The 27916-nt window shown below is 40.8% G+C and overlaps 1 protein-coding gene across 2 annotated transcripts in view; it reads right to left on the reverse strand.

Annotated features, from left to right (window-relative positions):
- LOC125378018 overlaps window positions 1–26733 on the reverse strand; it is a 29964-nt gene extending 3231 nt beyond the window's left edge. Inside the window, exons 1-3 of one of the 2 annotated variants that reach the window (XM_048392614.1) lie at window positions 26585–26733; window positions 25291–25576; window positions 23962–24413 (exon numbers count right to left, since the gene is read on the reverse strand). In XM_048392614.1, coding sequence (XP_048248571.1) covers window positions 23962–24413; window positions 25291–25576 — 738 coding nt within the window. In that variant the 5' untranslated portion in view covers window positions 26585–26733. Of the gene's footprint in view, window positions 1–23961; window positions 24414–25290; window positions 25577–26579 lie in introns of both variants that reach the window. The other variant, XM_048392613.1, reaches the window with a different exon arrangement.
- Between the last annotated feature and the right edge of the window lie 1183 nt (window positions 26734–27916).

Raw genomic sequence — 27916 nt, forward strand, 5'->3', positions numbered from 1 at the left:
ATTACTAGATTTCTGTTTGTGAAATGAATGTGCAGTTCATAATATAATAAACCAATACCTGTTTTGACAACGTCAGCTTGTGTGTCAATCAGCTCCTGTATAATGATGCTGGGTTTGATCTGCCCCGCCCACTCCTCCACAGGTCTGCTGGGGTGGGGGACCTTGGTATCTTGTCGACAGAAGGAACAGGGGATCGTCTTGGACTGTACAGCATCTGGTCTGGTTTGGATGTATCCTGTGACACATTTCCTGCAGAATGTGTGATCACACCTCAGTGTACAGGGGTCTGTGTACAGTTCCTTGCAGATCACACAGGTGAGGAATTCCGTCACTTTCTCAGCCCGCGACGTCGCCATCTGTAAAACATAAATATGCATGTTCCGAAATGTGCATGTGACCAGAAAGACATAAACTTGTAGCATTACAGACGATAGCTTCAGAAGCAGGATAGGCTTTAATGTCACTGTAGTGAGTGAGTGAGTGAGTATGATTTTATGCCGTTTTAGCAATATTCAAGCAATATCACGCCGCGGGACACCAGAAATGGGCTTCACACATTGTACCCATGTGGGGAATTAAACCCGGGTCTAGGGCCTGACAAGCATACGCTTCTACCGCTAGGCTGCTACCCCACCGTCCCTCAATATCACTGTAAAGAGTTGCACTCCCCAAGGAAATCATAATGTTGATATAGATTAGTTTCCTTCAAAACGTGAAATATTTTAGTCACCAATCAAATTTTATTAACGGGAGCCACTGACAACCACACAATAAATTAATACAGGTGAACAGGCAGGTAGATGGCTAAAAGGGATGAGATGAGTCCAAAATTACTACCCGGGTACCCGACCCCCTAATACCTGACGCTACCCAAGTACCCGACCCCCTATAACCTGACCCTACTCGGGTACCAGATCCCCTATTACCTGATCCTACCCAGATACCCGACCCCCTAATTACCTGACCCTATCCGGGTACCCGACCACCTATTACCTTACCTAATCCAGGAACCTGCTGTTGTTTTCGAGTTGGGTAGAAAATGTCTGATTGGAAATTGTTTTACCGGAGCCCTGGCAAAACTTAAATATTTACATACATGTATAAAAAGATCTAAGCATGCATACACTGAAGTTGACTGAAACCTATATTTACTCAGACATATAGAATTCAGAAGGAATATGTGCATTGTCAGAAAGAAATGCGATTTGCAGTGTAGCCATAGAGTTTTATTGTTATTGTCATTGAACAATATATCACGTGATTAACCACCTATCCAGGTAATCGTGGACACCCGGATCCATCTCAGGACCCACCCCACCGGAGTACCCGACCCAGCCCAAATGGCTGGCAATAATGTACGAGGGTGAGATTCTATTTAGAGTGAGTTAAAAAAATTAACGTCACACCGGCAATATTTCAGCCATATCGTGACGAGAAGTTATTATATATTATCAATAAATAAATACCTGTCATCAATGGACAGTAAAATAACTAGAATATCACAGATTAATCGTGAAAAATAGCAAACAACCATACAAAATTATCACGAAATGTCACAATACATCATAAAAATGAGCTATAGATCACTAGCAACAAACAGTTAGGCCACCAAGCCTTGTGAATGTGTGTTGTTTTTTCCTGGAGAAGGGTTGTCAGTATTAGATCAGATAATCGACAGCGTTTCCGTTGGGAATATTCAGTTAAATCTGCATTCGTCATTTTCGAATTATCGAGTTGATGCATGTTGAGGTTAGTTGGTGTCCTTGTACTATCACTGAAGACTGTTCTGTACAACTTAACCCGAATTATCACATGAAGCAAAAAACACTCCTAAATCTCACTAGTCTTGATTCGCCTCCACTGGATACCGGCCTCAGTAAGGATCGAACATAAGATCCTGACTATCGCCTACCTAGGTATTAAAGGCTCAGCTCCATCATACCTATCAAGTTTGGTGAGAGAATATGTACCATCTAGATACGCCAGATCGACCAGCGTCTCAATGCTTACCATACCAACAACATGTGACCACAGGCGCCGTTCCTCCACATTTGCTTCTCATTGGAACAATCAACCTCTCACCATCAAATAATACTTGTTCAATCAGACTTCTTATTTTTGTAAGTATTTTTTTTTTTTTAAATCGGTCACACCAAAACCATTACACCAGACTCAGTTGCGCACGGTTTAATCGTATGTAACAACAAATATAACTGTATGCATTTTCCTCATATCGAATAATTAATTGGATTTCGAACAGCTCATCACATATCAATTTGTGTATCACTTTCCTTTTTGGATTGCCCTGTGGGTTTATAATTGTGAACACAAATCTTCTCCCTTTCTCGAAATATAAAATGTCATGTTAGAAGGATGTACGTTGAAGTTACTGTCAGTTTCCAAATAAATATTTAAATTCAAATTAGAGTTCTTTTCTCTAAGAGGGAATTGGGATTTACTTTGTCTTGCACATAGTTTGGAAGTTGGAAATATGCACGAAAGAAAAATGACAACTTGTAAATAATATTTGATGTTTGCAATGGGCAAACAAGAACCTTTATCTTACCTCGCCCCTTGAGTCAACTTCAGCCTTGCAGTCAGTTTAAGTTAAAGGCTTACTAAGACATTATTAATGCCAGCTTCATTCACTCCGCAGTGACTCGTAAACTTGAAATTCCGAAAGTATTGTCAGTGCGGTGATCAGACATGTTCATAACACCTCATCAGTCTAAAAATAGGAATGTTTCCGCAATGATTGTCAACATCTATCAATGTGAAAACGACGTCGAAGAAAGCTTGTGTACACAATATCATGAAAAGGATGTTTTAATTTGAGAACGTTCTCAGAGTCCTCAAAACAATGAATACTTTATGTCAATGATTGATAATGCAAAGAATGTTTCAAAGATAAATATTACAATTAACAATTATAACAAGGACGAGACAGGTTGAAACGGACTTTAGTAAGAGAATGAGAGTGAAACCCCGTTAATCCAGGTGTCACCATCTGCCCAATTGCGTGGATCGATGATCATGATATCAATCACTGGATTGTCTGGTCCAGACTCGATTATTTACAGACCGCCGTCATATACCTGGAATATTGCTGAGTGGGGCGTAAAACAACAAACCAACAACCAACAACCCAGTTGCATTTTGTTTCCACTCTGCAAAGGTTGCACATGTAATCAGAAGGAGTGACGTCATAAATCGGCAACACGATTGAAGTGTTGAACGAAGCGCCCAACAAATAACTCAATCATGTCAGTGGATGTTATGGTGTAATGGGCCCGTTCCACAAAGCGCCAGGTACACACAGAAGAGATGACGAGGCGTGCACTGTGTCACCAGTTTATATCTGGAGAGAGGGACGCTGTGGCCTATAACAGTATTGTGCATGTGGTTGCCAGCTGTGTCCTGTGTCACCAGTTTTTATCTGGAGAGAGGGACGCTGTGGCCTATAACAGTATTGTGCATGTGGCTTCCAGCTCTGCCCTGCATGCACCGCCTGTCACAAAGATTAAGATCGGCCTTGAGCGATGCGCATTTTTGATAAGATGGAAAGTGTTATCCATGCAATAAACTATTCGATATATTTGGTATCACGATCCCATTAACATGCAAATTATCGGCGAGCAGGTACAACTTTTAATCTCCATACATCGTTTCAATATCTGCTTGATCTGTAACTTATAGACGAATGTTCGATTTAGGTTTAAAAAGGTTTTTTTTCCGATATCTGGATGATTATATCGACAAACATGGCTGTAAATCAGTTGGCACTAAATGATAACTGGGACAGTTCACACAAACACTATATTCATACACGGTTTCTGAAGTTGAGTGAAATAGGTTGAAAATTGAACATCATTGATCGAGATTATTGTAAGAATGGCATGACAGGGTAAAAAGATTACCCTCGTGTGAATCCGAATTCTAAATATCAAATATGAGGAATATACGACGTGTGGTATGCTCGTTACAGGGTCGAACAATTAATTTGTTTTTCCTTACATAAATTATGATATTTATGATATACGGAAACACACTCATGTATTATTCTCTATTGCACAGATGTTTGTTGTTTTTTAAATCCGCACTCAGAACTGTTCCAGTTACATGACGGCGGTCTGTAAATTATCGCGTCTGGACCAAACAATGTAGTGACTGACATCATTAGCATCGATCTAGGCAATTAGGACACGGTGACATGACACATACGACAAGCATTGATTGCCGAAGACCCATTCTAACCCCGATCTCCACGGGGAACATATATATGCATCTGCTAGTTATACATGTCATTATATACTGGTACAAATCAAGTTATTATACATGAATTTTTAATACGAGGCCCTTTTTGTGAAATGTCCAATGTTGGCATGACAGATTGCGTTGAACTGTCAGGTTGTTGTATGGAGGCAGTACATACATTGGTGTATAGATGGGAACAAAAGGATAATGCCCCATTCCTGCAGGTTTATGCGATATTGATAAAAACTGTTCATGTATTAAATACAACAAAGGAAGATACGAGTATCAGGGTCTGGTCGTGAAATGGGTGTTTCCAACGGCAAGAGCTACGATAACGAATGTTTACAAAAGACACGTGCAATTACCTTGCCAGTTCTCCTGTGAGTATTGTAATGTCAAGTGCCTATCAACAGCAAAAGTACAGCTACAGTTCTGTGTACACAGTAGGACCAGAGTTCACTCTCTACAACTATCTAGCAGCGGTGACCGTATCGCCTCATCCCTTCATAGTATAGAAACAGTTTGTCTATATGTCTCTACTGAGGGCTGCGGGTCGACCAGTTAGAAAATGACTTACACTTCTTGATCTCCGGTTGGCTATAAATAATAAAATATATATTTGATGTATTATCTCTTCCTAAATCATTTACCCTCTAAAATATATACTTTGGCGGTGCTAGCGAAACATCGACCAATCTTAAATATTAACAAATGTTTAATAATAATGTGTAAGGATTTATATATTACGGAATTATTCCATGTTATGTCCAGTGCCAACACCAAACCTACCTCTCAGGTGTCCCCTGTCCTGTATTGATATGATATCTTTCCAGTCACAAGCTCAGTATACGCCCAACCATGTGATCTACTTGTGTAACTCAGAGTACTAATGCTATCTATGATAGGGGCGGTCGGGTAGCCTAGTGGTTAAAGCGTTAGCCCGTCACGCCGAAGATCCGGGTTCGATTCCCGACATGGGTACAATGTGTGAAGCCCATTTCTGGTGTCCCCCGCCGTAAAACTGCTGGAATATAGCTAAAAGCGGCATAAAAAGAAACAGAAAGCAGACAAATAGTGCAGACTCCTTTTCAAGAATCTTTGAGTGTCTCTGAAGCATTTTTGGTGGAAGTAGTGATCTTTCTAAGCCGAATTTCCTAAGTTAACACACCGTGTTTATGCTCCTACTGGCACGATGTATATCTTTCAACTGAGTCTTATGGTAGCGTTAATCTGGTACGTTGGATCAACACTGTGGGTAAGGGAGGGAGATACTTATGGGTTTTTAGGACAAATTATATAAAATGTTGCAGTAAAGTTAAACGTCCTTTCGTAGATTTAAAAACGAAAATGCGTCGAGTGCGTTTCTGGGGTAGGCAAGGATATATGCTGTTCACTTTCACTGTGTTACTTCGCATCTTATACAGAGATACCTTTAGCTGATATGTTACTTGCCTTCGTCGAATTAAAATCGTATTAAAATTCAATTGATCTTATTTCAGTCATGCTTCATATAATATTTAAAGATATCTAAGCAAACAGAGAAATACTTGTCATACGGGTTATATCCCGAACTGACTTTGACCTTGTCCACAACGCTGCCAAGTTCACGTGCACAGCGAACTTCATTCGCTACACTTTAATATCAGTATGGACATCTCTGAGATGTGCCTGCAATGCTAATCGTCAACAATCTGTGCATCACGAGGTGTCTACATCTACGTTCACGAATCATGTTCACGAGAAATAACAATCCGGGAATTGTGACTGGAACAAGCATGAAGTGGAAATTGAATGAGGAGTTCCAAATTATATATTTTCACTGTTTACTTTAGCATGGGAAAATACATTGTATGTGTTTATATCCTTATAAGCCCTGTTTCCTGATAGATGAAGCCCGTGGAAGGCTGACCATGATGTGAGGTTTCAAATTTGTTTGTAAACATAGTAAACACGTAAATAAGTCATTCGAACTATTTTGGCTCTTATTTTTACAAGTCGTCACTTCCTTAACCCGTCTTGATTATCATGAGTTCCATTTAGTCAACATATACAGTGAGTCTCTTGTGCAGGATTAATACACTGTCACAATTTGTTTTCTCAAACACACTCTTATAAGTTATGTTATACACCATGGAAGTGATCATAACCTTGTTATAAATGAAGCTAGAGGCATGTGACTTTCTGATTTTAAAATGCCAACAATACTCCAACTTTCTGATGCGACGTTAAAGTTTAACTCACTTACTCAGCAGATTCCAATAAGCAAGTTAAACAAGTCAAGATTATAGTCCATTATATGCAAACCCTGAATCTGCGAAAAAGGCATCCACTTTTCAGAACTTTCAATATTGGAGTGTTGATGTCCTTTAAAGTTGTCCTGCACAAGACAACGTTAGGGCTGAAAGACAAGTTCAGATATTGGTGAGGCCAGCTGTCACCTTATTTGGTGAAGTCCAAATGGTTCGGGATAAGTTGTTGCATGTGGCAAAAGGGTTCGGGACATTTATGATAAGGTTGGAGTGGGTCTGCTTGCATTTTGGCATGTAATGCACACACCTGTTTAGTTGTTTTGTTGTAGTTGTGTGTGACGGCACAATGACTTAACCTGTCCCAGACGTGCAGTATTGGGATACATTCCATGACTGATCGGTGCTATAGGGAGGGTTACGTAAGATCAAGTAACAAATACCGTGAACAAAAGTTATTATAATTGAATGCACAAATCTAGTTGTGTTGTTAGACGTCATATAATTGTTCCAGATGTCTTGACCGTGTGCTAACCGTGTTAGAATATTCTTAAAGGTTTTCAACATTTTTTCAAACCTAACACTTTGTTTTAGTGTCATGATATGCTCATAACATTTCAGACTCAAAGATTAAGCAGGTTCAAAACATAATTCGAACCTGAACAGACAGGTAGATGGCTACTAGGGCTGAGATGAGTCAAATTTACTACCCAGGTACCCGACTCCCTATAACCTGACTACACCCTACACCCTGACCTGACCCGACCAGGGAACCTGCTGTAGGATTCGAGTAGGGTAGAAAATGCCTGATTAGAAATGTTTTACCGGAACCCTGGCAAAACCCCTTTAGATACATTTTTAAACGAACTGATCATGCATACACTGACTTTGAGTGAAGCTTTACCTTTACTCCGATATATAAAAGTGAGAAGTAATATGTGGATCGTCAGAAAGAAAAAGGAAACATTAGTGATTTGTGGTGTAGCCATGTTATTAAACAATACATCAAGTGACTAACTACGGGTCCGGGTAATCTTGTGGGTGCCCAGATCCAACTCAGGACCCACCCAACCCAGCCCTAATGGCTAAAAACAACAGAAGTGTACGAGGTGAGATTATGATTCCAACCTTTTCAGCTTTAAAGAGTATTATCAAGTGTCTCCGGCGTAAAAAAGTACAACTGACCAGCTTCAGTGGCAGAGAGAAAAGGTATGTCAGTTGATCGTGGCGTCATGGTAACCGATGATGTCACACTGGTCTGCAAGACATTGTGACGCAACTTTAATGCAGCAATACCTCCTTTGGAAACCAGTTACGAATTAAGAATTTACTTCAATATGTTTTTGCGTGTATGGAGGTGTAAGCACATGACAGACAATGGTACAGTGTCATGTTTTTTATTTGTGAAAAATACATTCTGCTCTTGCTGAGTGTAAATGCTATATAAACGATCCAATGATTATCCAATGATTATGTGTGCGGTACAAATAAGTAAAAGGAATCGATTGAAGCCACCGCGAATTCCTACGACGTCACGCAAGTAGATCGCTAGTGGGCTTGGGCTAATGTTATTTTAGGTTAACCAATCTAATGCAACGGACTCACTTGCAATTTATTTATTTAAGAATTATCTTAACAATATTTATTGTGTTTATGGAGGTATAAATCTAAAAAAACTTGTGTGCATACCATGCGTTAATCTGCGTATAAAACGCAAAGTGTGCATTCCCCTCTAAGCACAAAAATACATTTTACAAGACAACAATAACAATTTCAAAGGCTGTCTATAAAGTCATAACACAAACAAAGAGTAGACGATTCAAAATATGACACTGTACAGCACAATAGTGCAACACAAGATCTGCCAACTCTATTATCAGCCAGTCATGAAACAAATCCGAGGGTGTGCGTGGCCATTGTTTGTCGGTTTATTTAGAGTAAACTAAATCTATTTTATGGACTGTAATTATGGATCTGACACACAAAAATATTTTTTTTTTATTTTTAGCCAAACACTACTAACATTGAATCACTTACAGTTTATTATTTGACAATTGAACAATGAAATGTACTATGCCTACAACACTATTATAATCATTATAGATATGGACACAATTACACAATTGTAGAAGTGTTCCTCCGTACAAGTATGATGTAGGAGCTATTTGTTATTAAGTGGCTCACCATAACGTTCCACAAAACAAACTTCATGACATCACAAACATCCTACATGGAACACCCTATCTACTATCTAGTAAAGTACAAACATTCTAGGACCACGGTGCAATGGACCATGTACCTAACATGCTACTGAATGGACCTGGGACGAGTCCAAATCTACACCCCGGGTAACCAGCCCGACCCGGGAACCCACTGATGGTCTCAAGAGTTGGGAACTCATTAGTGTCATTAACAACATATGAAGTGACCATCCACAGGTCCAAGTAGTCATGTGAGCACTTCAATAACAAGTAAAACATATCATATCTACTAAGAATAGAGTGAAGAATTGGTATCTCTTGAGCAGGCTGGGATCAAACCACGGCTTTTCGCCTTCCCGGCCGACACCGTACTTACTGGAACACAGAGGCGATTTAATAAAGAGAACCAGGCTGCTAAACACATAATGTGATGTGTAAGGATGTGGAAATAATGTCAGTGGATACACCTTTGTATGATCATTCACACCCCAATCGGAAGAGTCCATTTTGAGTTGTCATAGTGAATTTAACACCAGTGATAGTGATGTATGAAATAATTCAATTATTGATGTCACTACATGAAGTTTACTTCGTGTATCTGACCTCTATCACAAACATACAGTGTGTCATGTCTATCGACATAAAATCCCCATGGATCACAGCCAATGTCCTGATGATCTGTGACATAATCCCCTGTCTCTGTCAGCCTTGTAACCTTACTGCTGCCTGCAAGCAGGATGTCTCCTGTTGGAGTAGTTGAGATACCATAAGGGATGAGTGCTCTGTCTCCGGTAGGGGCGTATCTCCAAACAACATCCCCCTCTGACCTCACACATGTCACAGACCTCTCCCCCCTGTCAAACACGAGTATGTTACCCTTGTTGGTGACACACATGTACCAGGGGCGTGTAAACAGTGTCTCATTGTTGTGTGTAGTGACTGACCTCAGCACGTGTCGTGCCATGTCCAGGATATCAACACAGTCATATGTACCTGCTGCAAGAGATGGAGAACTGAGAACAGCGAGGCTGAAGTACCTCTTGCTTGTTGTGATGGTTGAGAGCAGCACCAGGTCAGGGGTCACTTCTACTGTTACAATCTGACTGAAGTCAGGGACAGCAACCATCACCTGCTTCTCCTTCAACTGTGTTACACCACATGGAGAGTCATCCAGGGGAAGTCTACTTTGACATAGTTGATTGTTTCTAGTGTAGACGGATTTCACACACTTGTTATTGAAGTCAGTGACTACAACTGTCTGTATACCATCTACAACCAGGACTGTGACGTCACGTAGAGCAGGCTCAACCTCATCGCCCGCAATCCTCCCATCTATCACGTCAACCAGCACTGGAGATGGCAAACATGTGCCCTGTTCCTGGTATGTGACGTCAATCTTCCCCAACTGTAGGTCATCTAGGATGTGCTGGACGTTGTCAGTGTCAGGTGTAAACCTGATGTCATCTATTCTCCTTGTGTCTGCTGTGTCTGTGTCCCTGACATCCCCCAACTCTACAGCCCCCGACTCCCAGGCCTGATACGCGTCAAACAGGTCCATCTCACAGTCCGATACCAAGGCCTGGTCAATGAACTCACAATGTTGTCTGTACATCTGCATCTCAATCTCTTCAAGTTTTACATCTACTTTAAGTTCCTTAGTTTGTTTGTCTGAAATATCCCTGACTTCATTCATCAGTTGTTTTCCTTTCTGCTTGATGTTGGCGATGGCTCTCTCAAAAGCACATTTAATGTGATTTTCTACTGCTATTTTGTTTTTCTCAATTCCGCTAATTTTCTCGTCTGTTTTCTTAACAATTGTTTCTTTCCTATGTATTTTCTTTGATAACTGTTTAGCATGCCTTCTTAAATGGTATTTCAAGTTTGGCAACATTGACTGAATGGTAACGACAGACTCACATTTCCTATGGTAAACAACACAACATGTCTGACACACAGCTTTGTGGCAGTCTTTACATACAAGCTTTATAACCTCATCCTTATGTTCCCTGCATATGACCTTGCGCCTCCTCTTCACCTTGACCTCCCCTGAAAGGTCACAGATCTCATGGTCATGTGATGATGGACTTGCACGATGTATCTTGACACATCTTTCGCAGAGGGACACTTGACACTCAGAACACCATGAGGCTCCCGGAGTTGTCTCCCCTAACTTCTCACACACTGAGCAACATGAAGCGGAACCTGTAAGTGGACATGTCTATAGTTATTTGACATATCATGAGAATATTTATATAAATTAGAAGATTGATAATCCAGATAAAATCACACCCTCTCACCTATTTTCAATGCACGAATAGGGCGGTGGGTGTAGGCTTGGAGTTTAAAGTGTTGGCTCGTCACGCCCAAGGGTTTGATATGTGAAGCCCCATATTGGCATGTTTGGCAGTGGCGTACAACTGAACTCATTCACCCAGTTATGTACATGTAGTTTCAACAGGTGCAATTGCACTTACAAGTGTACAGTTTCGATCACGATTTTCACGGGCGGTAGGGAAGCCTTGTGGTTTAAGCGTTAGCCGGGTTTGATTCCCCACATGAGTAAAATGTGTGAAGCCCATTTCTTGTGTCCCCCGCAGTGATATCACTGGAACATTGCTGAAGGTGGCAAAAATACATACTCACTCACTCACTCACTCACTATTATCAACCTGAAACATTCTATCATTACAAATACCCTTTTCATAAATGGCCATTTGTAGATGTTTTCAGATAATGATATTTTCAAGTGCTTTATGGATGATCTGATCATATAAGCATCATGTAAACCGATAATAATCAGCAGGTCAATAAGCATTGCCGTCAAAATATATTGTAAATATGTCTATGCTGTGAGTACAGTTAGAGTCATGTTTGTAACAAATGTATATTTTCTGGTGTCGTTTAGTGGACTTAATTGGTATCATTGAACATACTGTGAACAGCAATACTGTAATTATACTGCATGTTTTAACAAATAACGAGTACCCTTTAACATGCCTTTATTACAAACATGATTCTTATTACTAGATTTCAGTTTGTGAAATGAATGTGTAATTCATAATATGATAAACTAATACCTGTTTTGACAACGTCAGCTTGTGTGTCAATCAGCCCCTGTATAATGATGCTGGGTTTGATCTGCCCCGCCCACTCCTCCACTGGCCGGCTGGGGTGGGGGACCTTGGTATCTTGTCGACAGAAGGCACAGGAGATCGTTCCTGACTGTACAGCATCTGGTCTGGTTTGTATGTACTTGGTGACACATTTCGTGCAGAATGTGTGATCACACCTCAGTGTACAGGGGTCTGTGTACAATTCCTGGCAGATCACACAGGTGAGGAACTCTATTACTTTGTCAGCTCGTGACGTCGCCATCTGTAAAACATAAATAACTGTTCGCTTTTCCAAGAAATAATTTCAGCTGAAGTTGTTCCGTCTTTCTAATAGCGTTACATATGTTTAGTTTGAGACAATAACATTTCTTGAGTGCGACTTCGGGCTAACCTTCCCTATCAAGCTAACACGCGATGATATAACTGAAATACTGCATAAAGCGGCATAACACCAAACACAATCACCCCGTCAGTAACTTGTGTGCACCACTAAGTATGCTGAAACGCCTCTGTAAATCCATGTCGAAGGAGTCGTTTACATATCATCTCTTGTCACAAAAATGACCATATCGACCAATGCATAGTGCTACAGGAATAACAGATTCTACATATCGTGACTTCATGTCAAACAAGGTGTTTCAGAAGCGTGTGTCTATGTATTTGTTTATACTATTGTTTCAATAAAATATGTTCCTACATTATAGTTTTCATGAATTCTGTCATAAGAACAGGCTTGATCATTGTTTCCACACAATAAGGATTTACCTTGAATAGATGAACCGAAACTGAATATATGAATGTATTGTGATCATATAAGATTAGGATTGATGTCAACTTCACTCGTGTAGATGTGGAGATAAACTGTCGTCATTGTTTGAAATGTGCACTTGTTTTCATATTAAAAGCTTACTTTAAAACAACTACCAATAGGGTCTTGTATTTATGACCTGTAATCCACCTCCGTCAACACCAACCAGGCCTTGATTTACTGATAATAGACACGCCCCCTCACAGTCACAATACAAGGGAGGTAACTGTGAACGTTAGTATTCAGGACCAAGTCAACATATCTTTATTGTGTCATTTTTACACGTCGACGAATGACTTTGTTCACCTGAATGTCAAACATTTGTAAAACCCATAACAATAAAAGAAAGTTACATCAATATACAGTCCAGTTTGTGAAGCCCATTTCTGGTGTCCCCCATCATGATATTGCTGAAATATTGCCAAAAGCAGCATAAAACCATACTCACTCAATCAGTCCAGATATATTGTTGGTGGTCGGAAAAAAATCGAGGGCTTCAAGAAAAGGTTGAGATGGGTCTGCTTGCATTTTCGCATGTAATGCAAAAACCTGTGTTTTTGCAGTTGTATTTGACATCAGAATCACAGGACCTGTCCCAGACAAGCAGTATTTGGAGACATTCCATGGAAGGATCTGGGCTATAGGTTGAGTTACTTCAACAAGTCAAATAATACCATGTGACTTCATACACACATTCATGCACCATGTTCCGCCTGATGTCTCTTTGTAAAAGCTAGCACACCACAGTACTTATATATATATTAGTACTATATATATTTCCTGGGAGCCACTTGGCTGCTGGCAATATTTTTCTAGGTGCCCTTTCAAACTTTAAAGAGCCACATTAAAATTTAAGGAACCACATTGATTTAGGCTTACAAAGAATTTTTCATTTGAGAACTTAAATAATAAGACAAGACAAAATTGAAAACATTCCAATTGTTACAATGTGTCTGAACAACAAACTTTGAAAACTTGTCATGAGTGAGTGAGTGAGTATGGTTTTACGCCGCTTATATTCCAGCAATATCACGGCGGGGGACACCAGAAATGGGCTTCACACATTGTTGAATTCCTTGATTCCACTATGCCAACCCACATCTGCATCTAATAACACCTTGTAGGACTGCAGACAGTAATAGCCACAGTAATGTTATTCATGTCATCATCCTGTGATGGACAGTTTGACTCTTAGTTAGCTCTTGAAAATATGTCCAGTATTCTTTTATGATTTGAACATGCCACCATGGTGAAAGTAAACTGAGAATGTGCATGTGACCAGAAAGACATAAACTTGTAGCATTACAGACGATAATATCAGAGGCAGGATAGGCTTTAATGTCGCTGTAGTGAGTGAGTGAGCATGGTTTTATGCCGTTTTAGCAATACTCCAGCAATATTACGGCGGGGGACATCATGTGGGGAATTGAACCCGGGTCTTCGGCGTGACAAGCGAACGCTTCTACTCGAGCCCCTATTTCCTGACCCGACCCAAGTACCCGCCCCCCCTTTACCTGACTCTACCCAAGTACCCGACCCCCTATTACCTGACCCTACCCAAGTACCCGACCTCCTATTACCTGACCCTACCCAAGTACCAGACCCCCTATTACCTGACCCTATCAAAGTACCAGACCCCCTATTACCTGACCCTATCAAAGTACCCGACCCCCTATTACCTGACCCAACTCAAGCACCCGATCCCCTATTACCTGACCCTACCCAGGTACCCGACCCCCTAATTACCTGACCCTATCCGGGTACCCGACCACCTATTACCTAACCTAATCCAGGAACCTGCTCTTGTTTTCGAGTTGGGTAGAAAATGTCTGATTGGAAATTGTTTTACCGGAGCCCTGGCAAAACTTAAATATTTACATACATGTATAAAAAGATCTAAACATGCATACAATGAAGTTGACTCAAACCTATATTTACTCAGACATATATAATTCAGAAGGAATATGTGCATAGTCAGAAAGAAATGCGATTTGCAGTGTAGCCATAGAGTTTTGTTGTTATTGTCATTGAACAATATATCACGTGATTAACCACCTATCCAGGTAATCGTGGACACCCGGATCCGTCTCAGGACCCACCCCACCCGAGTACCCGACCGAGCCCAAATGGCTGACAATAATGTACGAAAAACATTAACGTCAAACCGGCAATATTTCAGCCATATCGTGACGAGAAGTTATTATATATTATCAATAAATAAAAACCTGTCATCAATGGACGGTAAAATAACTAGAATATCACAGATTAATCATTAAAAATAGCAAACAACCATACAAAATTATCACGAAATGTCACAATACAACATGAAAATGAGCTATAGATCACTAGCAACAAAAAGTTAGGCCACCAAGCCTTGTGCATGTGTGTTGTTTTTTTCTGGGAGAAGGTTTGTCAGTATTAGATCAGATCATCGACAGCGTTTCCGTTGGGAATATTGAGTTAAATCTGCATTCGTCATTTTCGAATTATCGAGTTGATGCATGTTGAGGTTAGTTGGTGTCCTTGTACTATAACTAAAGACTGTTCTGTACAACTTAACCCGAATTATCACATGAAGCAAAAAACACTCCTAAATCTCACTAGTCTTGATTCGCCTCCACTTGATACCGGCCTCAGTAAGGATCGAACATAAGATCCTGACTATCGCCTACCTAGGTATTAAAGGCTCAGCTCCATCATACCTATCAAGTTTGGTGAGAGAATGTGTACCATCTAGATACCCAAGATCGACCAGCGTCTCAATGCTTACCATACCACCAACATGTGACCACAGACGCTGTTCCTCCACATTTGCTTCTCATTGGAACAATCAACCTCTCACCATCAAATAATACTTGTTCAATCAGACTACTTATTTTTGTAAGTATTGTTTGTTTTTTAAAATCGGTCACACCAAAACCATTACACCAGACTCAGTTGCGCACGGTTTAATCGTATGTAACAACAAATATAACTATGCATTTTCCTCATATCGAATAATTAATTGGATTTCGAACAGCTCATCACATATCAATTTGTTTATCACTTTCCTTTTTGGATTGCCCTGTGGATTTATAACTGTGAACATAAGTCTTCTCCCTTTCTCGAAATATAAAATGTCATGTTAGAAGGATGTACGTTGAAGTTACTGTCAGTTTCCAAATAAATATTTAAATTCAAATTAGAGTTCTTTTCTCTAAGAGGGAATTGGGTTCTACTTTGTCTTGCTCATAGTTTGGAAGTTGGAAATATGCACGAAAGAAAAATGTCAATTTGTAAATAATATTTGATGTTTGCAGTCGCCCCTTGAGTCAACTTCAGCCTTGCAATCAGTTTAGTTAAAGTCAAACTAAGACATTATTAATGCCAGCTTCATTCACTCCCGAGTGTCTTGTAAACTTGAAATTCCGAAAGTATTGTCAGAACGATGATGAGACATGTTCATAACACCTCATCAGTCTACAAATAGAAAGGTTTTCGCAAGCGTGTGGTAACGATTAAAGGTCAGGATCTGTCAATGTGAAAACGACGTCCAAGACGTCCTTGTGTACACAATATCATGATATGGATGTATCAATTTGAGAACGTTCCCAGTGTCCTTAAAACAATGAATACTTTATGTCAATGATTGATAATACAAAGAATGTTTCAATGATAAATATTAAAATTTACAATTAAAACAAAGACGAGACAGGTTGATACGGATGTAGTAAGAAACTGTGAGTGAAACCCCGTTACCCTGGTGTCACCATCTGCGGGGGCGGGGTGGGGATCTGCAATGATCTATAGGACTGTAAACATTTACTATCAAAACATGGGCATCTGTGTCTTAACTAACTTTGATTCATAGCCGCTGAGGTGAGGTGAAATGGGGTTTAACGTCGCGTCCAAGATTATTGCACACATGCCGCCACGTGTGTGTGTGTGTGTGTGTGTGTGTGTGTGTGTGTGTGTGTGTGTGTGTGTGTGTGTGTGTGTGTGTGTGTGTGTGTGTGTGTGTGTGTGTGTGTGTGTGTGTGTGTGTGTGTGTGTGTGTGTGTGTGTGTGTGTGTGTGTGTTCTAGTCCGGACTGATACCGTGATACGATGCCGCAGTTTAATATGAATACTCAGGCACAGTATACTGACTCCGTGCCGACCAGTCCTTGTTTTAGCCCCTTAATGCCGATCTTTTAACGTCTTTTAGTATGACGCGGCCGGGACTCGAAACCCGGACGCTCCATCACTAGAACACGGGGGCGGTCACATAGCGCTGAGCAAAACATCAACAAAGAGTCTTTTTCCTGATATTCTCTGTGTATTACAATGTCTGTTTATTCAATGTTTGCTAATGCTGAGTGGCCAACATACTTTGTTAAAATCCAAGAACAGAGAAACATATTGCCATAACAACTACGGCTATACATGTAGGATAGCTCCATGAGACGGGTTGTGCAGTGGTTAATGAGTTGGTCGCATCACATTCACACTGTATGCGTTCTCTCATTTCTTGCCTCGCCTGTCCCTCACTGGGACTGAAAATCGTGTGGTTGTTGGTTTAAGCCACATTCAGCAATATTCCAGCTATATGAAGGCGGTTTGTAAATTATCGAGGGCCTTACAGTATCACACCGCACAGTGTTCTATAAAACACGCAATATGTAGGTGACATTCCGATACGTCCTCTCTTTCAACCAGTAAATAGTTCCCCATAACATTGTAATGAAAGTATCCCTGTTATAATTTGTTTCCAGTCATGCAAAGGTTGCACATGTTATAAGAAAAAGTGACGTCATAAATCAGTAACACGATGGAAGGGTTGAACGAAGCGCCCAACAAATAACTCAAACATTTCAGTGGATGTTATAGTGTAATGGGCCCGTTCCACAAAGCGCCAGGTACGCACAGAAGAGATGACGAGGCCTGCACTCTGTCACCAGTTTATATCTTGTGAGAGAGTGACGCTGTGTCCTATAAGAGTATTGTACATGTGGTTGCCAGCTGTCTTCTGTGTCCCCAGTTTACATCTGGAGAGATAGTGACGCTGTGGCCTATAACAGTATTGTGCATGTGGTTGCCAGCTGTGTCCTGTGTCCCCAGTTTATATCTGGAGAGATAGTGACGCTGTGGCCTATAACGGTATTGTGCATGTGGTTGCCAGCTCTGCCCTGTGTCACCAGTTTATATCTGGAGAGAGAGTGACGCTGTGGCCTATAATAGTATTGTGCATGTGGTTGCCAGCTGTCTTCTGTGTCACCAGTTTGTATCTGGGAGAGATAGTGACGCTGTGGCCTATAACAGTATTGTGCATGTGGCTACCAGCTGTGTCCTGTGTCACCAGTTTATATCTGGAGAGAGAATGACAGTGTGGCCTATAACAGTATTGTGCATGTGGTTGCCAGCTGTGTCCCGTGTCACCAGTTTATATCTGGAGAGAGAATGACGATGTGGCCTATAACAGTATTGTACATGTGGTTGCCAGCTGTGTCCTGTGTCACCACTTTATATCTGAAGAGAGAGTGACGCTGTGGATTATAACAGTATTGTACATGTGGTTGCCAGCTGTGTCCTGTGTCCCCAGTTTATATCTTGAGAGAGAGTGACGCTGTGTCCTATAAGAGTATTGTACATGTGGTTGCCAGCTGTCTTCTGTGTCCCAAGTTTATATCTGAAGAGAGAGTGACGCTGTGGCCTATAACAGTATTGTGCATGTGGTTGCCAGCTGTGTCCTGTGTCCCCAGTTTATATCTGAAGAGAGAGTGACGCTGTGGCCTATAACAGTATTGTGCATGTGGTTGCCAGCTGTGTCCTGTGTCCCCAGTTTATATCTGGAGAGAGAGTGACGCTGTGGCCTATAATAGTATTGTGCATGTGGTTGCCAGCTGTCTTCTGTGTCACCAGTTTGTATCTGGGAGAGATAGTGACGCTGTGGCCTATAACGGTATTGTGCATGTGGCTACCAGCTGTGTCCTGTGTCACCAGTTTATATCTGGAGAGAGAATGACAGTGTGGCCTATAACAGTATTGTGCATGTGGCTGCCAGCTGTGTCCTGTGTCACCAGTTTATATCTGGAGAGAGAATGACGCTGTGGCCTATAACAGTACTGTACATGTGGTTGCCAGCTGTGTCCTGTGTCACCAGTTTATATCTGAAGAGAGAGTGACGCTGTGGCCTATAACAGTATTGTACATGTGGTTGCCAGCTGTGTCCTGTGTCACCAGTTTATATCTGAAGAGAGAGTGACACTGTGGCCTATAACAGTATTGTACATGTGGTTGCCAGCTGTGTCCTGTGTCACCAGTTTATATCTAAAGTGAGAAAGTGACGCTGTGGCCTATAACAGTATTGTGCATGTGGCTGCCAGCTGTGTCCTGTGTCACCAGTTTATATCTGAAGAGACAGGGACGCTGTGGCCTATAACAGTATTGTGCATGTGGCTGCCAGCTGTGTCCTGTGTCACCAGTTTATATCTGGAGAGAGAGTGACGCTGTGGCCTATAACAGTATTGTGCATGTGGCTTCCAGCTCTGCCCTGCATGCACCACCTGTCACAAAGATTAAGATCGGCCTTGTGCAATGCGCATTTTTGATAAGATTGATACTTAGTGTTATCGTTGCAATAAACCAATCCGATATATTTGGTATCAGGATCCGATTAACGTGCAAATGGTCGGCGAGCAGGTACAACTTTTAATCTCAGTACATCGATTCAATATCTGCTTGATCTGTAACTTATAGACGAATGTTCGATTTAGGTTTTAAAAGGGTTTCTTTCTGAAATGTGGATGATTATATCGACAAACGTGGCTGTAAATCAGTTGGCCAATATATGATAAATGGGACAGTTCATTGAAACACTATATTCATCCACGGTTTCTGAAGCTGAGTGAGATTGGGTTGATTAAGGTGAACACCATTGATCGAGATAAAGTCTTATTCTTCGATTTGTAAGAATGGCATTACAGGGTAAAATGTTTATCCTCGTGTGAATCCGAATCGTAAATATCAAATATGAGGAATACACGGCGTGTTGTGTACTCGTTACAGGGTCGAATGATTCAATTTTTATTCCTTATATAAATTATGATATTTATGATACGGAAACACACAAACACACCAAACAATAGAGTGACTGATATCATGAGCATTGGTCTAGGCAATTGGGAGACGATTACAAGACACAATACGACAAGCATTGATTGCCGAAGACCTATTCTATCCTGGATCTTCATAGGGAACACATATATGCATGTATTAAATATAAATGGCATAATATACTGGTACAAATCAAATTATTATACAGTAATTTTAATGCGAGGTCATGTTTGTGAAAATATTTTGCATAAATATTAAAGCGTCCAAAGTTCGCATGATAGATTGCGTTGAACTGACAGGTTGTTGTATGAAGGCAGTACATACACTGGTGTATAGATGGGAAAAAAGGATAATGCACCATTCCTACAGCTTTATGCGATTTTGATAAAAACTGTTCATGTATTAAATACAACAAAGGAAGATACGAGTGTCAGGGTCTGGTCGTGAAATGGGTGTTTCCAACGGCAAGGACTACGATAACGAATGTTTACAAAAGACACTTGCAATCACCTTGCCAGTTCTCCTATGGCTATTTTTACGTCAAAAGAATATCAACAGCGAAAGTACAGCCGCAGTTCTGTGTACACAGTAGGACCAGAGTTCACTCTCTACAACCATCTAGCAGCGGCGGTCATCCCTTCATAGTATAGAAACATTTTGTCTATATGTCTCTACTGGGGGCTGCGGGTCGACCAGTTAGAAAATGACTTACACTTCTTGATCTCAGACTGGCTATAAATAATAAAATATTTATTTTATGTCTTATCTCTTCCTAAATCATTTAGAATCTACCTAAAAAAACATATACTTTGGCGGTGCTAGCGAAACATCGACCAATATTAATTATTAACGAATGTTTATTAATTATGTGTTAGGTAATGATTTGTATATTATGGAATTATTCCGTGTTATGTCCAGTGCCAACACCAAACCTACCTCTCAGTTGTCCCCTGTCCTGTGTTGATATGACGTCTTCCAGTCACAAGATCAGTATACGCCAAACCATGTGATCTACTTGTGTAACCCAGACTACTAATGTTATCTATGAGATAGAAGGGAAAAGAAACAGAAAGCAGACAGACAGTGTAGACTCGTTTTCAAGAACCTTTGAGTGCGTTAACCTGGTACGTTGGATCAACACTGTGGGTAAGGGAGGGAGATACTTATGGTCTTTTTGGACAAATTGTATAAAATGTTGCAGTAAGTTTAAACGTCCTTTCGTAGATTTAAAAACGAAAATGCGTCGGGTACGTTTCTGGGGTAATATCAAGTGTCTACAGTGTAAAAAGGTACAGCTGACCAGCTTCAGTGACAGGGAGAAAAGGTATGTCAGTTGATCGTGGCGTCATGGTAACCGATGATGTCACACTGGTCTGCAAAACATTGTGACGCAACTTTAATGTAGCGGTACCACCTGTGGAATCCAGTTATGGATTAAGAATCGACTTCAATATGTTTTTGCGTTTATGGAGGTGTACGTACATGACAGACAATGGTACAGTGTCATGTTTTTTATTTGTGAGAAATACATTCTGCTCTTGTTGAGTGTAAATGCTATTTAAAACAATCCAATAATTATGTGTGCGGTACAAATAAGTAAAAGAAATCAATTGAAGTTTTCTTTCAATGATTTCATTGATTTTGTGCCTCTAAGCACAAAAATACATTTTACAAGTCAACAATAACAACTTCAAAGGCTGTCTATTAAGTCATTACCACAAACAAAGAGTAGACGATTCAAATATGACACTGTACAGCACAATAGTGCAACACAAGATCTGCCAACTCTATCATCAGCCAGTCATGAAACAAATCCGAGGGTGTGCGTGGCCTAATGTTTGTTCAGTTTATTCAGAGTAAACTAAATCTATTTTACGGTCTCTGATTATGGAGCTGACGCACAAAAAAAATTTCATTTTTAGCCAAACACTAACATGGAATCACTTACAGTTTATTTTTTGACAATTGAACAATGAAATGTACTATACCTACGGCACTATTATAATCATTAGAGATATGAACACAATTACACAATTGTAGAAGTGTTCCTACGTACAGGTATGATGCAGGAGCTATTTGTTTTTAAGTGGCTCACCATAACGTTCCACAAAACAAACTTCATGACATCACAAATGGAACATTCCTACATGGAACAGACCGCCTCCTAGTCTAGTGGTAGAGCGTCCGCCCAGAGAGCGGAAGTTCCGGGGTTCGATCCCCGACCGCGTCATTCCAAAAGACGTTAAAAGATAGTACTTGTTGTTACCCTGTCTGGTACTCGGCATTAAGGGGATAAAACAAGGACTGGTCGGCTCGGAGTCAATATACTGTGTCTGAGTGGGGTATTCTTGTTAAACTTCGGCATGGTATCTCAGTGAGCTAGCACTATAAATCGGCATCAGTCCGGACTAGTACAAGCAGCCACACGCACACACACACACACACACACACACATACACACACACGTGCAGACACGTCGCTATATAAGTGCAATAATCATGGACGCGACGCTAAACCCCATTTCACCGCACCTCACCTACATGGAACACCCTATCTACTATCTAGTAAAGTAAAAACATTCTTTGACCACGGTGCAATGGACCATGTACCTAACATGGTACTGACTGGAGCTAGGGCGAGTCCAAATCTACAGCCCGGGTTACCAACCCGACCCGGGAACCCGCTGATGGTCTCAAGAGTTGGGAACTCATTAGTGTCATTAAACAATATATCAAGTGACCATCCACAGGTCCAAGTAGTCATGTGAGCACATCAATAACAAGTAAACCATATCATATCTACTAAGAATAGAGTGAAGTATTGGTATCTCTTGAGCAGATTGGGATCAAAACACGGGCTTTTCGCCTTCCCGGCCGACACCGTACTCACGAGAACACGGAGCCGGTTTAATTAAGAGAATCGGGTTGCTAAACACATAATCTGATGTGTAATGATGTGGACATAATGTCTGTGGATACACCTTTGTATGATCATTCACACCCCAATCGGAGGAGTCCATTTTGAGTTGTTATAGTGAATTTAACACCAGCGATAGTGATGATTGAAATCATGCAGTGGTTGATGTGACTACATGAAGTTTACTTCGTGTATCTGACCTTCAGATGATTTCGTGTATCTGACTTTGTTCACACACATACAGTGTGTCATGTCTATCGACATACAATCCCCATGGATCACAGCCAATGTCCTGATGATCTGTGACATAATCCCCTGTCTCTGTCAGCCTTGTAACCTTATTGGTGCCTGCAACCAGGATGTCTCCTGTTGGAGTAGTTGTCATACCATAAGGGGCGAGTTCCTGTCTCCGGTAGGGGCGTATCTCCATACAACATCCCCCTCTGACCTAACACATGTCACAGACTGCTCCCCCCTGTCAGACACGAGTATGCTGCCCTTGTTGTTTACACACATGTACCAGGGATCGGTAAACAGTGGCTCCTTGTTGTGTGTAGTGACTGACCTCAGCACGTGTCCCGCCATGTCCAGGATATCAACACAGTCATATGTACATGCTGCTAGAGATGGAGGACTCAGAACAGCGAGACTGACGTACCCCTTGCGTGTTGTGATGGTTGAGAGCAGCAGCAGGTCAGGGGTCACTTCTACTGTTACAATCTGACTGGATTCAGGGACAGCAACCATCACCTGGTTCTCCTTCCTCTGTGTTACACTCCATGGAGAGTCATCCAGGGGAAGTCTACTTTGACACAGTTGATTGTTTCTAGTGTAGAAGGATTTCACACACTTGTTCTTCCTGTCAGTGACTACAACTGTCTGTATACCATCAACAACCAGGACTGTGACGTCACATAGAGCAGGCTCAGCCTCATCGCCCGCCATCCTCCCATCTATCTGGTCAACAAGCAGTGGAGACGTCAGACATGTGCCCTCATCCTTGTATGTGACGTCAATCTTCCACAGCTGTAGGTCATCTAGGATGTGCTGGACGTTGTCAGTGTCAGGTGTAAACCTGATGTCATCTATTCTCCGTGTGTCTACTGTGTCTGTGTCCCTGACATCCCCCAACTCTACAGCCCCCGACTCCCAGGCCTGATACGCGTCATACAGGTCCATCTCACAGTCCGATACCAAGGCCTGGTCAATGAACACACAATGTTGTCTGTACATCTGAATCTCAATCTCTTCAAGTTTAACATCTGCTTTAAGTTCCTTTGTTTGTTTGTCTGTAATATCCTTGAATTCATTAATCAGTTGTTTTCCTTTCTCCTCAACAGCACATTTAATGTGATTTTCTACTGCTATTTTGTTTTTCTCAATTCCGCTAATTTTCTCGTCTGTTTTCTTAACAATTGTTACTTTTCTATGTATTTTCTTTGATAACTGTTTAGCATGCCTTCTTAAATGGTATTTCAGGTTTGACAACATGGACTGAATTGTAACGACAGACTCGCATTTCCTATGGTAAACAACACAACATGTCTGACACACAGCTTTGGGGCAGTCTTTACATACAAGCTTTATAACCTCATCCTTATGTTCCCTGCATATGACCTTGCGCCTCCTCTTCACCTTGACCTCCCCTGAAATGTCACAGATCTCATGGTCATGTGATGATGGACTTGCAACATGCATCTTGACACATCTCTCGCAGAGGGACACTTGACACTCAGAACACCATGAGGCTCCCGGAGTTGTCTCCCCTAACTTCTCACACACTGAGCAACATGAAGCGGAACCTGTAAGTGGACATGTCTATAGTTATTTGACATATCATGAGAATATTTATATAAATTAGAAGATTGAGAATCCAGGTAAAATCACCCCCTCTCAACTATTTTCAATGCACGAATAGCGCGTTGGGTGTAGGCTTGGAGGTAAAGTGTTGGCTTGTCACGCGCATGGGTTTGTTGTGGAAGCCCTGTATTGGCATGATTGGCAGTGGCTTAAAACTGAACTCATTCACCCAGTTATGTACATGTAGTTTCAACAGGTACAATTACATTTATAAGTTCATGATCATGATTATCATGGGCGATGGGGAAGCCAAGAGGTTTAAGTGTTAGCCAGGTTTGATTCCCGACATGAGTAAAATGTGTGAACCCCATTTCTTGTGTCTCCCGCAGTGATATCTCTGGAACATTGCTGAAGGCGGCAAAAATACATACTCACTCACTCACTAATATCAAACTGAAACATTCTATCATTACAAATACCCTTTTAATAAACTGCCATTTGTAGATGTTTTCAGATAATAATATTTTCAAGGGCTTTATGGATGATCTGATTATATTAGCATCATGTAAACCGATAATAATCAGCAGGTCAATAAGCATTGCCAGTGCACATCGTCCCGACGTCAAAATATATTGTAAATATTTCTATGCCGTGATTACAGTTAGAGTCATGTTTGTAACAAAAGTATATTTTCAGGAGTCGATTAGTGGAGTCAATTGGTATCATTGAACATACTGTTAACAGCAATACTGTAATTATACTGCATGTTTAAACAAATAATGAGTACCCTTTAACATGCCTTTATCACAAACATGATTCTTATTAATAGATTTCAGTTTGTGAAATGAATGTGTAATTCATAATATAATAAACCATTACCTGTTTTGACAACGTCAATCAGCCCCTGTATAATGATGCTGGGTTTGATCTGCCCCGCCCACTCCTCCACTGGCCAGCTGGGGTGGGGGACCTTGGTATCTTGTCGACAGAAGGCACAGGGGATCGTCTTGGACTGTACAGCATCTGGTTTGGTATGGATGTTTGCAGTGACACATTTCCTGCAGAATGTGTGATCACACCTCAGTGTACAGGGGTCTGTGTACAGTTCCTGGCAGATCACACAGGTGAGGAACTCCATCACTTTCTCAGCTCGCGACGTCGCCATCTGTAAAACATAAATAACTGCTCACTTTTCCAAGAAATAATTTCAGCTGAAGTTGTTCCGTCTTTGTAATGGAGTAGCATGTGTTCTGTTTGAGACAATAACATTTCTTGAGTGCGACTTTGGGCTAACCTTCCATATCAAGCTGACACGGGATGATATTACTGAAATACTGCATAAAGCGGCATTACACCAAACTCACTCACTCCATCATGAACTGTGTGCACCACTAAGTATGCTGAAACGCCTCTGTAAATCCATGTCGAATGAGTCGTTAACATATCATTTCTTGTCACAAAAATGACCATATCGACCAATCCATAGTGCTACAGGAATAACAGATTCTAAAATCGTGACTTCATGTCAAACAAGGTGTTTCAGAAGCGTGTGTCTATGTATTTGTTTATACTATTGTTTCAATAAAACATGTTCCTACATTATAGTTTTTTATAAATTCTGTCATGAGAACAAGTTCGATCGACACAATAAAAGATTAACCTGGAATAGACGAACCGAAACTGAATATATGAATGTATAGTGATCATGTGAGATGAGATTTGATGTCAACTTCACTCATGTAGATGTGGCAGTAAACTGTCGTCATTGATTCAAATGCGCATTTGTTTTTATATTAAAAGCTAACTTTAAAACAACTACCAATAGGGTCTTGTATTGATGACCTGTAATCCACCTCCGTCAACACCAACCAAGCCTTGATTTACTGGTTGTAGACACGCCCCCCTCACAGTCACAATACAAGGGAGGTAACTGTGAACGTTAGTATTCAGGACCAAGTCAACATATCTTTATTGTGTCATTTTTACACGTCGACGAATGACATTGTTTACCTGAATGTCAAACATTTGTAAAACCCATAACAATAAAAGAAATTTAAATCAATATACTTTACATTTTTCTATTTTCTTGGGGCCAACAATTCCTACTTTCGGTTTCTCTTCGTTTAACGTTTCGTGTGTTATTAAGTTTAAATTTAAGAAATACAAACCTTACATAAGTTTGATGCTGTCGATGTCCTGAATAAACAGGTATACTAGTTCTTCATGTGCACTGTGTGAGATTCAATTGTACGTCCTGGATGCCTTTAAATAACCAAATCCCGCCTCGGTTCACACCTGTGCCTGTCCCTTCCGCATGAAATACAAGGGAGGTAACTGCGAAATCTCGACTAGTGGTGATTCATAAGCGATCAAATCTGATGGCAACGTAGGTTCCTGGATCGAATCAAGGATGATTCTTGTAACAACGCTAGAGATCGGCACATTTCAATATACACACGCGGGACACACTGTAAACAGCATGTTTGTAATATCCTAAGATGTCCTACGCATTCGTATTTGTACAATTATGTGCCAAAATGCATGTAATGTGGGTTTGCAGCAGAACAAGAAGTAAAAGGTTGGGCCAGCGGTTATGTGGCAGGTGTGGTGATCGACATGTCATAAATGTTCCAAAAAAGAAATATACCACAGATAAAATAGCTTTTCCTGAAACGTAAAGCAAAATCATACCAATATCACTAAGTAATGTTAACGGGCACACCGTTATGTGATGCAAGTCACTGCAAAAATGAAATAATCTTGAAAGTGATATTGGTCCCTATATTTTCACCTCATCTCCAGAGCTTAGTGTGTAATTATAGCATGGTACGATATATTATCGCGGTAGTCAAATTATAATGGATCGTAATGGCGCACGCTTACAAACTTATTAAATATGTCATACACAAAATGCTTGTTCTTTGTTCAACTTTTATGACACATCAATAAGGATTGATCGATCCTGATTTTCTTTACCGAGTTCGGTAAACAAAGCACCTGTCATTAGCGAATGAAGGGCGGGCAGCTCTATATTACCGGGGTATGGCTATGTTGTGGCGTGATACATGTGGATCATGTGGCTTCACTTCCTGATTTGTATTATGCACAATCGGTATTCATACGACCTACGTTGGGTCAAGGGACTTCGTCCAAACAAATGGGTTCTTTTCTGATCTATTAGAATGGAGGCAGGGGTATTTCCACTCCAAATATATTCAAGAAACTACCATGAAAAAGTTAAAGTGTGTATACGTGACATACCACAACGAGTCCTGTATTCGATCATGCGATGAAATATCGTGCTAAGATTTGCATAAGTAAACAGTCGACATGAGTGTGGATTACCAGATTTATCGATACCGCAATAATATAGAGCCCGCGATAATACAGAGTCATACCCTGTAATGATACCAGTCTCATTCAAATACAATCCTCGTGCTCGCTACTCATTCATAGAGATCACAAAGATCTGGTTTTAATGAGAGTGTAGTGACACCAGGTGTAT

This window comes from Haliotis rufescens, unplaced genomic scaffold (genome assembly GCF_023055435.1).
Source record: "Haliotis rufescens isolate VD_foot unplaced genomic scaffold, xgHalRufe1.0.p SCAF_11, whole genome shotgun sequence".
Taxonomy (NCBI): domain Eukaryota; kingdom Metazoa; phylum Mollusca; class Gastropoda; order Lepetellida; family Haliotidae; genus Haliotis; species Haliotis rufescens.